This window comes from Fundulus heteroclitus, chromosome 7 (genome assembly GCF_011125445.2).
Source record: "Fundulus heteroclitus isolate FHET01 chromosome 7, MU-UCD_Fhet_4.1, whole genome shotgun sequence".
Lineage (NCBI taxonomy): Eukaryota > Metazoa > Chordata > Actinopteri > Cyprinodontiformes > Fundulidae > Fundulus > Fundulus heteroclitus.
This window is the reverse complement of record NC_046367.1, coordinates 15,257,013-15,271,108: the sequence shown is the minus strand read 5'-3', so window position 1 is coordinate 15,271,108 and position 14,096 is coordinate 15,257,013. Positions and strand designations below refer to the sequence as shown.

At 38.8% G+C, this 14,096-nt stretch overlaps 1 protein-coding gene across 2 annotated transcripts in view; it reads left to right on the top strand.

Moving 5' to 3' along the window:
• The window catches only part of sema5ba (sema domain, seven thrombospondin repeats (type 1 and type 1-like), transmembrane domain (TM) and short cytoplasmic domain, (semaphorin) 5Ba), a 270,882-nt gene that overhangs the window by 96,094 nt on the left and 160,692 nt on the right, over positions 1-14,096 (top strand). For both annotated transcript variants that reach the window (XM_036139025.1, XM_012868532.3), the window contains exon 3: positions 8,235-8,465. In XM_036139025.1, the coding sequence (XP_035994918.1) occupies positions 8,282-8,465 (184 nt within the window). In that variant the 5' untranslated portion in view covers positions 8,235-8,281. The remainder of the gene's footprint in view (positions 1-8,234; positions 8,466-14,096) is intronic.

The following is a 14,096-nucleotide window of genomic DNA, read 5'->3' as shown; positions in this document are numbered from 1 at the left end:
ACTGTTTCCAGAGAGTTATCAATTCTCACACCTTAACAGAAACTACTCTGCCTTGAGCTTTTACCAACACACAGGGTCAAATTGAGTTTCTACTGTAAATTCTCAGTGTACGTGTCCACAGGGGAGAGAGCACATTTCCATTTCAAATACTCCATCTTATTTGAATAATTAAGTCCTGGCACTTCAGGAATGTGGTAATCAATTTTTATTCTGTGTTGAAGTACTTAGCAATCTGGGTGGTTTACTATATATTTTAGTCTGGTGGCAGCATATTAAGTTTAGCTACTACCAATGTCCCCCCCTAATTTTTCATGTGTCTGAGCATTCCCTGGACTCCCGGTCAGCAATATCACACATGCACACTGAGGCTACACCTGAATTACGCCTGCCCAAAAGCTGACATCACAACAGGCTACATGGCTTACTGAAAAAATCTAATTACAGCAATAATTTATCTGAGATTACTTAGTTTAGACACAACTGATTTAGCTCCATCAGAGTAGGGGTCCTGCTAAGGAGGAACTGAGACATGTACATATTTCAGAGTTCACAATTTATTTCCATTAAATTATTTATATTTTGCGCAATGAGATTTACAGTGTAGCTCACCACCGTCATGGTGGGAATGTGTGCGTGACTTCCTGGATTACTTCCTAAACGACCCCCAACGACTGCTTGACGCGTCAGGTACTCACGTCACCCAGGTCACGTCCAATGGCGTGGCTTTGTCGGTATATATTCTCGACCGTTGTGCAGCAGACATGTAGATTCCTGGGAGCACCATTCTCTGACGGTCAGGAGGAATGAGATATAATCGCATTCGTCATGAAGTGGCACTGAAAGGCTCAGATAAAATAAGAAAGCCCTGCAGGAAAGTGCAACAACACACTTAAACATTTGTACTAAAGATGAACTTAGGCCAGGTGTGATAAAAAGGCTGGAGAGTGATTTCAGTGTAGCTGAACATAGTCAATTTTAGCAGGGGTTACTCATAGGTTTATAAGTACAGCAGCTTTCTAGTTCTTTATTTTGTCAGGTTAGAGTTTATATGTTTATATGTTACTTTGTTGCATGGAAAGAATATTTGGCTTTGTTATAGTTTATCTTAAAGACTGTATACTGTATGTTGTTGCTGTATATTATACTGGAAATCTGAGAATAAAAATCATCACATTAGCTGTAATTAATACATACCTATATATTGTATCACAGTTTCAACCCAGCAGTTGAAAGTGGGCCAGTCTGTAACTCCCAGGCTCCTTTTTCTCCCCAGTCCAGCACTGAGTACAGTGATACATATTTCACCTTTTGCTTTTTATATTCATCACAGGTTACTGTGCTAGTGCTCTACTTTCAGATGTATTATTGATAAAGAATTATTACAATTATCCCAATTATCCCAGGAAAGGAGAAGAATTTAGGTTTGCACGCACTTTACTTCACTACAGTACTGACATGTTTTCACTTCTCTACTCTGTAATAATATTTAAAAAAACTACTCTTAAAGAATTGTGTACGCCACTTTTTTACAAAATAAATCAACATTGAAACCTTTTAATCAATATGAAATCGATATTGAATCAAATTGTGAGGTTCTTAACAACACCCAGCCCTAGCAGTTTATAAGATGGCTGCCTCTGACACAACAAACCAAACACACACATTTATGGAAGATTTTCATTGGTCCATGGCAATTACAACTTTTTCACTGTGTACTCTTTCAAAAACATTCATTTTTGTGTCTATCAGGTCTAAACTTTTAAAATCACATGAGACAAAAATTTAGGAATATATATTTAGGAATATACTGTATATATATATCTATATATATATATCTATATCTATATCTATATATATATCTATATCTATATATCTATATATCTATATCTATATCTATATCTATATCTATATATATATATATCTATATATATATATATATATATATATATATATATATATATATATATATATATATATATATATATATATACATTCATTTATAGCCTTCAATGCAAGACTCTCCAGCAGGTGCCAAATTTACTTCACCTCTCAGTGGTCATAATCCTGTGTCTGGTCGGTGCATACAAAAGAAACACTGTCATCCCCCCATGTTTTGTTGGTCCAGTGTTTGTCCTTGTCTTATATAAATCCTAAGGTCTAAGATCGATACAGGTAGCCCATAAGTTCTTGGCAAACAGAGTTCCTCTCATCGACCTGCTGTATCGGACTGAGTCACTACCAGAGGCTCTGTGAGTCTTTTTAAAAACAACCTGCGGTTCAGTGTTTGTTGAAACAACCTTGGCAGTTGTATACAGAGTGTACCAGTTCCTTGCTGACAAACTATTGGTAATTCTCTACACAGCAGGACGGGAAATTGGATAGACCCTATTAGGCCTCTTTGCAGTGGCTTTAAGTAGCCATTCTTCTCTCATAGCCACTCGCTTGCAGAAGAAAAGTAAACTCGCTCTCAGGAGTTGATGTTGGCACGCAGCATGCATCAGTTCTACCCACATGCTGTGACCCAGCATGGAGTGTGACCAGCTGTCCGTGGCTGGACCCTGCCAGTTTTCAGAGTGGAGATTTGTGTGCATCTGGGTTTACTTGGACGTCTGACATGAATTTTTTTTGACATCCACACGCTAACCCCATCTTGCCGCTGAGAGATCTCTTCTGTGAGTTAAAGCCAAAATGAACTACTTTTCTAAGCTAAAAGTTAAAAGTCATGGATTAAAGTCCATTAGCTAAACTAAATAAACTGTTTTGTATAATCTGCTATTGATTTTAAGGATTTATGCTTGACAAATAATCTAAAAGCAGAAAATATTTTCAGAATATCCAGCCAAAGTAAGTGTCTTGTGTAAAAATAGAGATGAAAATAGCTTCCCTTTGAACTGTTATAATTTTTGCATTCACACACATTAGCTGCCTGTCCTGAACATGGTAACATACAACACCGTCTTTTCAGTCATAAAGAGAAGTCTTTTTTAAGCACCCATAACAACTGAAATGTACTTCACATAGGAATATTTCTGTATAATTAAACTTAAGTAAAAGAAATATCATATATTCTTGAGTTTTGCTTCTCCTAACAGATCCTAATAACCCAGTTAAAGACATCATCTGGGACTTGATAATTTCATTAGGCCAAGAAAAAAAACAACTTCCCTAGGCTTTTAAATACACTTGACCTGGTGGTGAGTGGAAAGTGAACATTTTATTTGTTTAGGAAGTTTTCCAGAGCTATACTGACTATTATTTTGCATGATACTAAAGCCTAAATTATTAAAGGAAAAGCAGACAAGCCCTAATATACTGATAAAACTTTTATAGTTTGATTAAACTTTAGTATTAACATAATTTGTTTCCTTAATTCCACATGATTAAATTTGTTAAGCTCTCTTGAGATTCAGAAGGTTATATGTTTTTTCTTGGCATTTCGAACAGCTACTGTTTAGATGTTATGATATAGATCAAACATTTCAGCTGTCCTTCCTTAAGCTACTTACAATTATCTGCTTGAATTTTGTCATTTCTTCAAACAGCACGAGTATAATTAAGTCAGATGTGAAGGCCACTTTCCTCATGCAAACCATTCAGTTGCCCACAACGTTTCTTAGTGAATTTTTTTCTTCCCTCTAAAATGGCCAGTCCAGTAAAATGACATTATTTCCCGTTAAGTTAACTTGAACTTATTTGACGGTAAGGGTGGTTTTCCATTTGGGAGCCTGTTTGATCCCAAGTCTTAACTTTCCCAGTTGAGGTTATAAGATGCGGAAACATCTCAAAACCATGACAAGTAACTGGACGAGGACCACTGGCTGCATGATAGTGCCACCTCCGTACTTCCCACATTATAGATATTCTTCTATGGATTGGCAAACATCCTACGTTTTCCTATATCTATTGATGGTCTAGTGAAATTGAACCAAAAAAAAAAATTGATTAATCGCATTCAATCCATGTTTTTACAAATTTGACGTAGGGCTAGGTTGGTGTAGATAGATTTTTTTTTTTACCCCTTACAATGGAAATCATCCTTTTTAAAACTGTTATTCTTACGTTGACTATCTTGGTTATCCGATGTTAAAAAGTGTTTGATCTGAAACATTTAGATGTGACAAAAGAGGAAAACTAGGCCCAATCTGCAAGGAGGCAATTTTTTTTTTCACATCCCTGCACAAATAATGAACAGAGTTTTTATCAGCTAAAAGTAAAAATACTAACAAGACCAGCAGGCACTGATAAAAAAAGGTAAATAAATAAATATATACAACTGGAACGACATTTTTGTTTCACTATACAATTGGCTTTTATGTAAATTGACTCTGAGAACGTTTGTTTACTTCCGCAGCTCTCAGTCAGACTGCTGCTCTGCTCGCCAGCCAGCGATGCGGGTGGAAAGGCAATTCCTCATCCTCAGTCTGTTCCAGCAAAACTCTCTTTGAACAGAATTTAGTCACACTTGGTCCAACATGTCATTGCATTTAAAGTAAGTGGCTTACTTTGACAAAGAAATACATGGACAAGGTGCCTAAACAGGCAATAATAAGGGGAAGCTGGTTGAGGGTCTGAAACCCAGTTGGCTGATGAAGAAATGGAGGGAAAAGTAGACCAGAGTAGCTGCTAACGTACCAGAGTAATTACAATGTAAAAATAGAAGAAACACTGACTGTTCTTTATTTTTTTGTTAAGAATGCTGCTAAGTGTAAATTGTGAGTGTAAAATGTAAATCCACTTACCAAAGGCTTACATTTACTACAGTTTGGAAAAACATAAAATCCTTCCTGATAGGGAAGGATGCAGAAAATTAAGATGTTACCTACTTTTAAAAAAAAAAAACCAATGTTTGAGAAACATTTTGACATTTAGCTGAAGCTAATTTAGTAATGAGGTGGTGAAGCAGAACACCAAACAAGGGTGTCTACTGTGACTGCCCTCATAATTTCTATAATTAGTTGTGGGAGAAAGAAGACAAAAGGGTAGGACGTATTCATGCAGGATCTCCACAGCAAGACAGCATTCCACTGCATGGGGCAGGGGTAGCGTAGACATGCTGCAAACTGTGAAATTCATTTATTTACCTCACTGCATTAGGGGGCCACTCTCTTGCTGTCCATTTTGCATTTTTGTAGTTTTGGTCATTGGGTATCCGACTTTTTCAGGCACGAAAAGAAGCTATTCGCCACGGTGACATTTCAAACTGACCATTTCATACCTGCCGTGACAACTGGCACATCAAAGTGATTAATCTGCTCAGGGTCTGCTGTAAGGCAATGTAGCTCCATTGTTACCCATTAAAGTGTAACGGATAATGCTGGTGAACCCGATATTCAGCCAAACACAGAGTTATGTTTTAAAAGGTTTATTGGAAAGGATGAATAGTGGCAGGTGAGGCAGTACAAGCAGAACCAGACTTGACCGGATGCAGGCTGGCATTGATGAACAGAACAGGCTACGTAGACCGAGGAACGGGCAGAGCGAGCGGCCGGGACTCACAGGGAAACAGGCAGAACTGGGCAGCACGCAGACACAGGCGACTTGTAGCGGAAGAGTCCAGCTGGCTGAGCACGCAGAAGCTGGTAGAGGCAGGGCACATCACACTAGACAAGATGAGATGAGATGTTCTGACAGGGGTGAGCTGGCTGAGGCAGGTATATGTAGGCAGGTGAACAGGTGAGCCGAGTTGACTGTGATTAGCAGCAACAGGTGGAGCTGATCTAGAGCAGAGTGGTGGCTGGAGGGAGACTGAGCTGATTGGATGATGGCTTAGAGGTGCAGGCTCATTAAGAAAAGTCCAAAGCAAAACTAACAAAAACCTAAATCATGACAATAAAGTATATATACTGTAGGCATGGACCGGTAGGCTGTATCAAGCGTCACAAAAGGCTTTAAAAGTTATGCTTTGAAAACTGCCTTTCATACAGTTTTTGTGATTGTAAGTCATTTTAATCAGGAGGTGCTGAAGTGATGAGAGTTTTCTCCAGCTGTGTGGAGAATTGAACAACAGAGCTGACCTTCCACCACCTTTATTTTGGTCTGCGAGTCAACCGACTGAAAAAAAAGGTGCCTTCACCCTTTTCTTGCTTACAAGAAAGACAAATTTAGTCATGTGGAAATCTTTCAGGACAATCCTGGCGTGAACTCTACGGCAGCGACATCCATCACTCTTTTTGAGACGTCTTTCACTGCGCAGTTTTGCCGTGAACCCACAAAGGTGAGCTGCAATCACTAATCAGTTCGCGCTCATATGAGCTTTATAAATCCTGGCCGGTATGGCAGACCCATGAGAGACGTGACAGGAAACTCAGATTAATCAATTATTTAGAGTCAAACGTAAAATAAGTGTGAGTAAAATCCTAGAGGATAAAACAAACTCTAGCCATGTGACGCCTTTTTGGTTTTTGTTGCATTTTGAATTGCATCTGCTACTGATGGACTTGTTGTTCACATGTTCTGTCGAGGCACACTTAGCGAATCTCATCCAGTGTGTGGTTATGACAAGAAATGATGTGCACCTTAAATCAGCCAGCTGGCCGCACAGATCGTCAGTAATCACTACTCCCATGCTTCGTTCACAACGCCGGATTACCTTTATACAAATCAGTGGATATGGGGCTGTGGCTGAGTCAGTGGTGTACCTGTATGTATGTATGTATGTATGTATGTATGTATGTATGTATGTATGTATGTATGTATGTATGTATGTATGTATGTATGTATGTATGTATGTATGTACGTATGTATGTATGTATGTATGTATGTATGGATGGATGGATGTATGGATGGATGTACGTATGTACGTTTGTACGTTTGTGATTACTTAAGTCAATGGAAAACACTTAACCAACTCTAAAAAGAAAAGGAAACTGATACAAAGTGGTTATTTACAGGTTTACAGGTATGAACAGAGTAGGAGCCAATGAAGTGGTAATGCCTGGGTACACAACTGGGGTAGAAATTGACAAAGGGGGAAAACAGACCTTAATCTACAGTGGAAAAATAAATAAAGCAAACATGGAAATGATTTTAACGTTTTTCTCTAGTACGGACACAAACCCTAACACTTTCAAGTACGTCCAACATAAAAGTCTCATATCTGGTTTAGAAAGCTTCCACCTGTTTTACCATTGGCTTGGAGTTGATGACTCCCCTGTGCCGTAATGACACTCATGGGCTCTGTGTGCATTTGCCTAATTAGTTAGCAGCTACTATTAGTGGGATAATTGATTGGAGGCCAGTATGGTTGATTTGCAACTCAACCAGGCTAATAATTTGTTATTGATTGAAGCATTAGTGAGGAAAACACAACGCAGGGATGTAACCGAGTCAAAGCGCCACAGAAAGTCGACGCGCTCGGTTTTTAATCCACTTTAATGATATTGCACCTCACTAAGTTAACGTCGCACGGAGTGTGGGATGGGAGATGACGAACTGCTGGTCTCAGCTCAGCACTGTAGGCTCATAAGTTATGACTGGAAGAGATTACATTTTGTCAGAAAGTAAGAGAGTGTCTGAGTGTGGGTGTGTGTTATAAGCTGCATTTATGTGCATGTAGCTCTGCTAACATAATATTTGAATAGTGGAGTGGAAGAATTATGGGAAGTCATTTTATGTAGTTAGGTGTATCAGATGCTATAAAAATGCCACGAGTAGACAGAAATATAAGTTGGGCAAACAACTTTTCAGCTTGCTTCACACGAGTCAGAAATTTCAAGTCGGCTCGCTTTTGCTTCATTGAATGGAGGACATAAAACAGTCAGTTGTTCCTACTAATTTTCATAATCTTAATCAGCCATTACAGGAACTTCGGAAGTTTAATTGCACATTTGAAATAAATATTCCAAGATCAGAGGTTAGGCACTTCTTTGATAGCACTCGTCGCCAAAGAATTACCAGGAAAGTTGTCCAATTCGGTTTCCTTCATACACTCTGTACCTTGAATTTTTCTGCATTCATTTTTGATAGTCTAGTCAGTCTTTTGTCCCAGCCATTCTCTCATAATCTGGCGACCATTTTTACTCATCCTACAGTGAATCAGCCAAAACATGTATTCCTTTGCATCTCTTTTTCTTGCTTTGTCTGTTCGTTCCCGCGCCGCATTCAGAGCAGAGACCCCCCGGGGAACTGAAAGTCTGAGGGTGAAAATTGTTTTGAAGTGACAAAGAGAGCTAGGTTTCTTTGAAGCAAGGTGTAAAAACGTTGCAGTGAGGTGCTGACGTCTTCTCTCTTTCCAGCTTTTTCCCAGAGGCCCACCTTGGCAGTTAGAGGAGAGGTCATCACCATGACAGCGTCCTCACAGGACTCCAATCCCTCATTTCTGGCTGGCCTCTTCCTCCTCCTCCTCCTCTTCCCAGCTGTTTACACGCAGAACTCGGCTGTCCCAACAACCCCAAGCACGCCTTTGTTCGACCCGCTGACCCAACCAGAGTGCACAAAGAAAGAACATCCAAAGGTTTCCATCCAAGGTCTGACATCATTCAAACAATTTTTTTCTGCATGCATGTACAGTTTAAACAGCTTGTTTCAAGCAAAGACACAGGGGCCAGTCGAGGACTTTTTAAAGAAAGGTTCTTAGCGACAGCACTCTCAGCATTTGTTGGGATAAAATGTCTTATAATAAATCCTTATTTAGGAGCAATCTCATAGTAAAGTATTCAGAAAACTCCAACGTAACACTATTTCTATTTATTCAGTGGAGGGGAAAAGCAATATTGTTAAGCAATATTTTTTTTTTACCAAATTGCCTGCTAAGATTACTGGTAACCTTTAGATTCCCTTTAACCTAAATGTAACTGAAAACATTTCTACTTTTTCACAATATTTTTTTTGAGTTGATAGGAGTTTCAAGGAACTTCAGCATTAATTTTGTGCCTCTTTTAGTTCTCTGTTCAGCCTTAGTATCTGCATCTTAATTGTTAATGAATTGGTTGCTTTTATGCTATAATAAAAGGAAAGACGCTCCTCTGCCCTCAGTTACAAATGTTCTGCTCACATAGGATGTGACATCACAGCCTCTAGAGATTTAAAAAGGAAATCTCACATTATTTTCTTTGAGATGTCATCTCTGTGTAGTGCCTCACCAGAAAATAAAAAATAAAAACCAACTCAGGTCGGACAGAATCACCATTTGTTAAGAATTGACCGCAGCCAGTTTCGCTCCTCCCAGGTTCTTTGCCTGAATAATGTGCTGTTCTCAATTTGTAGACTTCTGTAGTAATAAACAGACTCTTGAAACAGACACTATATCTTAACATATTTAATCTAAAAGGCAGAGGGATGTTTACAGGTTCAGTACTGGACTCTCATACAAAATAGTGCGAGATAAGTAGATTTCCGGACGCCAGAGAGTGTCCCATTCATTCCTCACACAGACATTAAGTAGGACCAATTGTGTACACCCATTCAATGTATGCACTGTATGCTATCAGTGTTCTGCTCACCACATTAGTGAAGAAAATCATACTATAATGTAGACGTGACCAAGCTGAGCCATTTTCCCCTAATCGGTCATACTGCTCAATCTAAGAATGTCAGGCTCTGTGTCTCCAGTATCCGTTGTTTATCTGTTGTTTCCGTGGTAACTGCTCTTCGCAACCCAGTCTCTGTAATCTCATAATTTGTTTTGTCAAAACCACAGTGACCAAAAAAACTCTACCACAGTTCATGGCCCATTGTTGGATGCTAGGATGGTGGACAACCTATGATGTGCTGAGCCTGTTTGTCTTGTAAAGGCCCAGGGAACCTCGTTAGAGAGCATCGTTAATTTAGTAATACCTCGAAGGTCTGGTGAGCTGAACAGGTAAACTGAAAATATTAGCTCACCAACCAGCTTCTATGCTGTGTGACAAAAGCAATTTAAAATATTTCATTTTTTATGTTTAAATAATCCTATTTTGTATTTTGCTGGGGTATAAATGTGTAGCAACAAGGCTGGGTTCTACTAGCTGCTCTTTAACGTGGGAAAGACAGGACGACGATTCAGTCCATTAAGCCAAATCTGTTATTTTTCATAAATCAGACAATGGCTCCAAGAAAATAGCTACTCATCTAAACCTGCTGATATCTACGGGCAAAATAATATTTAACAAGTTTAAATCAAACAGAACTGCCACAGACAAGTCTGAGCTAATACCTAGGATTATCTTGCCACTACGCAAAATGGAGAAGATTATAAAGAAGGTTAAAAGAGCTAAAAAAAAAAAGCCCCTTGTTAGAGATCTGCTCTCTTTTTTCAGCGCTAAATCACTCCAATAACAAAAAGGATGAATTAATTTCAAGGTTTCTCTTCCATCCTTACCAGGGTCCTAATAGATGCATAGGGAGGTGCAATTTCTCTGCAGGACTGAAAACAGTCTGCGGTTTTGCTTGGTGGTGAAAGGCTGTGGAAGCTTTTGTTTTTTGTCAGCCGCCCAGTTGCTTTCACTCAAATCTCATTCTCCAATCCACAACTAGCAGAACACTTACATTCCTCAATCTGAAGAGCCCAGTCTCACACTCAACTTGAGTCCGACAATAGAAGAAATTCAGCAGCTCCTCTTCTGTCCAAAATGTGGGTCCAAAGTTACATTTACGACTTCCACTTTGACCAAACTGTACCTCTGCATTGACCAAAACATACACAGTCTCAGTGAATGCCTTTATTTAATTTGTACACCATCCTCATAGAAAGTCCATCAACTATATGAACAGCTATAGAAAAAAATTCTCCATGCATTGGGAGGGAGGGCTGGATTTTTGTTTTTAACATTTGTTATAAAGGGTGACGATAACTAGATTTTTCCTTGGTGCGTTTTATTTTATTAATTTATTTTTGCTATATAAGGTGGTCTAATAATATCTGGTTAACAGTAACTAAACATTACTAATGATTGCAGTGAACTGTAGGCCCCTGTGGATAATAGTTTTAATCACGAGTTCTCCCCACCTTGTGATAACCTGTCAGGACAGAATTGGTGGGGAATCAACGTTGACCCTCCCTCCATTGTCACACCCCTTATCGATGACTGAAAGTGGTCACAGAGCCTCAGTGGACGGCAGATGTAATGGATAAGAATAAATCAAGTATGACATGGCTTTACTTTAGCAAGACAGCAGCGGTAGCATGCAAATTCAGGGTGGGAGTGGAGGTGTGCCAATTTATGTTCCTCCAGTGTCTGCATAAACAGAGTAATGCTTTCATTAGAGGACTCAGACGCAGTGCGTAGTTTGTTTAGGAAGAAGCAGAACCCCTTTCGTTTGGAAGTACTGAATGAATCTGTGAGTTCTGCTATGTTTTTAATTAAGGGGACAGTTTTCAGTAGTTGCTTCATATTTAGCCCTTTGTACTTTATTTTGAATTGTGTTAAACTATTGCTTTGTTTTAAGTTACATGAAGATTTAAAACAAAGCAATAGTTTAACACAATTCAAAAGAAAGTACAAAGAGGTAATTTTCAATAGATACACACATGGGGACAGAAAGCAATAAGGTGTGTATTGAAGATAATAACTTGGTGTAAGGGTTTAGAAAGATAAACCAGCATAAAATGGGAAAATGTATAGGGAAATATTAGTAACTGTTACTTCTAACTGCCACTTTGATTTAGATTTTTTTTTTCTTTAATGACAGTAGGACTCTAAAGTCTCAAGTGTTTAGGGGTAGGAGTTTATAAGTTCTCACTTCTTCCTACCCCATTTTGAGCATGATATGTTAACTGAAACAAAAAAAAATCTGTATTTTCTCTTCTTTCTTATGCACTTCTTGTTACTGTGCACTATTTTATTTTTATATTTGTATCATGTTCGAATAAATTTCATTTCATTTCATTTCATATAGACCTGGCATCGTTTGCCGAACAAAGACAAACAGCGATAAATGACAGTATCCTTATGTCAGCTGCAGCACAAGCCCACAGTTTGGCATCCATTTAGGACAGCATGCATCTATAAAACCTAACGTGAAAGCACAAAACGTCAAGGCAGAAGCGATTGTGAAGTTGAAAACACACCCACTATCTGTGCTGTTCATCTGCACAGCCGCCTGAGAACCCCCCCCCCCCTTTTTTTTTTTCAAATTTTTATTTTCTCGCAGTGTGAAATGGAATGGTTTGAAGCACAGACGACCAGATATGGTAGAATGAAATGTCAAAATGCTCAAAATTGCTGTGTTTATTTTTGAATAGGGCTGTTTGCGTTTCTTTCTGCCAAGAGCGGCAACAAAGATTGAAAGACAAAAAAAGATCAGCGGTGAGGATCGAAGATAAAAACACACACAAAAAAAAAGGAATGCTGTTTCGAAAGACACTCTACCTTTCCAACCAATTTTGCTAACCTGCCCTTAAGCATTATTTCAACATTATTCTCCATTGAATCTTAAAATTGCTTTTTGTTCTCCTTACCCAGTCATTCTTGGCTCCAGGTCTCACTAATGGCTAATACGAGGCGAGGGAAGGCAGTTTTATTTGTGCAGTACCATTCGTGTACAAGCAATTCAATGCGCTTTGCAGGAAAATAAAGGAAGATGGGTAAAGAAAATCAAATTAAAGACATCAAATACATAATAATAACAGTAAAACTTTAGTGTTACGTGTGGTGGAAGGATGGAATGGCGACCCGTCCAGGCGGTACGCTGCCTCTCGCCCAGTGGCCGCTGGAGGTAGGCAGCATAAATGATCTTATACATGATCTTTAACCATGTGGATTTGATAGATAAAAATTGATTTATTTTTGTGCATTAAACAGTGGGACATTTTGGCTCATCCATTCATTGATGCTATGGACACGCTCTGTTAATTATTGTAAGAGACTGCTCGTTTGGTGACGCAAATATAACATTTTACGTCAGCTGCATTTAAACTGAGTGACATTAAGTTAAAAGTATTTTCCCTCTAATTAACATTGGAAATAGTCTTTCTGTTTCAAGTCCAAAACGGTTATATTTAAACATCAAAAAGCCGCGCTCTGGTCACCTATGTGCTATGTCCTTGGCCCTGTCCTGCTTCACCCTCTGGGCCTCCAGATGTCCAGATTAGCCAAAGCCCCACCAGCGCCTCGCTTCAAAGACGTGCCACTTGAGAATGGCTCTCATGGCAGGGAGCTGCAGGGCCACCGGCCTGTCAAACGAGGCAGAGCGGGGCATTATGTGAAGGCAGCCTTATAGAAAAGGCTCGCACAATGAAAGTGCCAGCGAGAACTTGAGATTAGCCTCTGTGATTGATGAGCGTTTTATCCTGGCCTGCTGGAGCGCTACAACAGTCACCTGGAGGAACCTATAGGGAGGGAGCTAAGAATATAGGCTTCTTTAGACGAGCTCAGGTCTGTACCCGAGCAATAAAAGTTCATGCACCCCCTGTTGAATCGGATATAATTATGTTTGTTTTGATTTAAATCTGTGGGTCAGCTGGTGTGTTATGCAAATAGATTTAATGCTGACTCTCAATTTATGTGCAGAAATCAGGCTGTAATTTGTATGCTTAAAAACATACCAAATGGGAGAGGTACCACTTTACAATAAGGCTCCTTTTATAGATGGCTAAATAAATAGTGTATAGATATGTTTTCATTCTGTAAACACTTAATAACTCATTTATAGGTGTTTATTATGCAAAAATAAAGGGTGAGCAAGAGACAAAATAGACTGTTTTGTGCTTACAATGTAGTCATATAGTCTGAAATGTTTAATATAAGCAACTCTAGATGAAATATGTAGTTTAACAGATCAGGTTCACTGTTTGGCAAGAAACCCGTCATCTTTGTCTTTTGCTACCCCTCAATTAAGGCATAATAAACACTTATGAATGAGTTATAAAGTGTTTACAGATTAATTAATAACATATCTTTAAACCGATTATTAGCCATATACAAGAGGGGCCTTGTTGTAAAATGGTACCCTGGGGCAAATAAAATACATACAACAATGTTTTTACAACTTTTTCTTTCTTTCTTTATTTATTTGTGTGTGTATGTCCTGTTCTGTTCAGGCTTGTAGCTTGTAATTAGTTGTCAATGTCAATAAACTGGACTATTTATAGATGAAATAAGCTGTTTTCTTTCGTGCATTTACCACATTTATTTTGTATTAGCTGTAAAGAATGCCTAGGTGTACAGTAAATGGTGCTG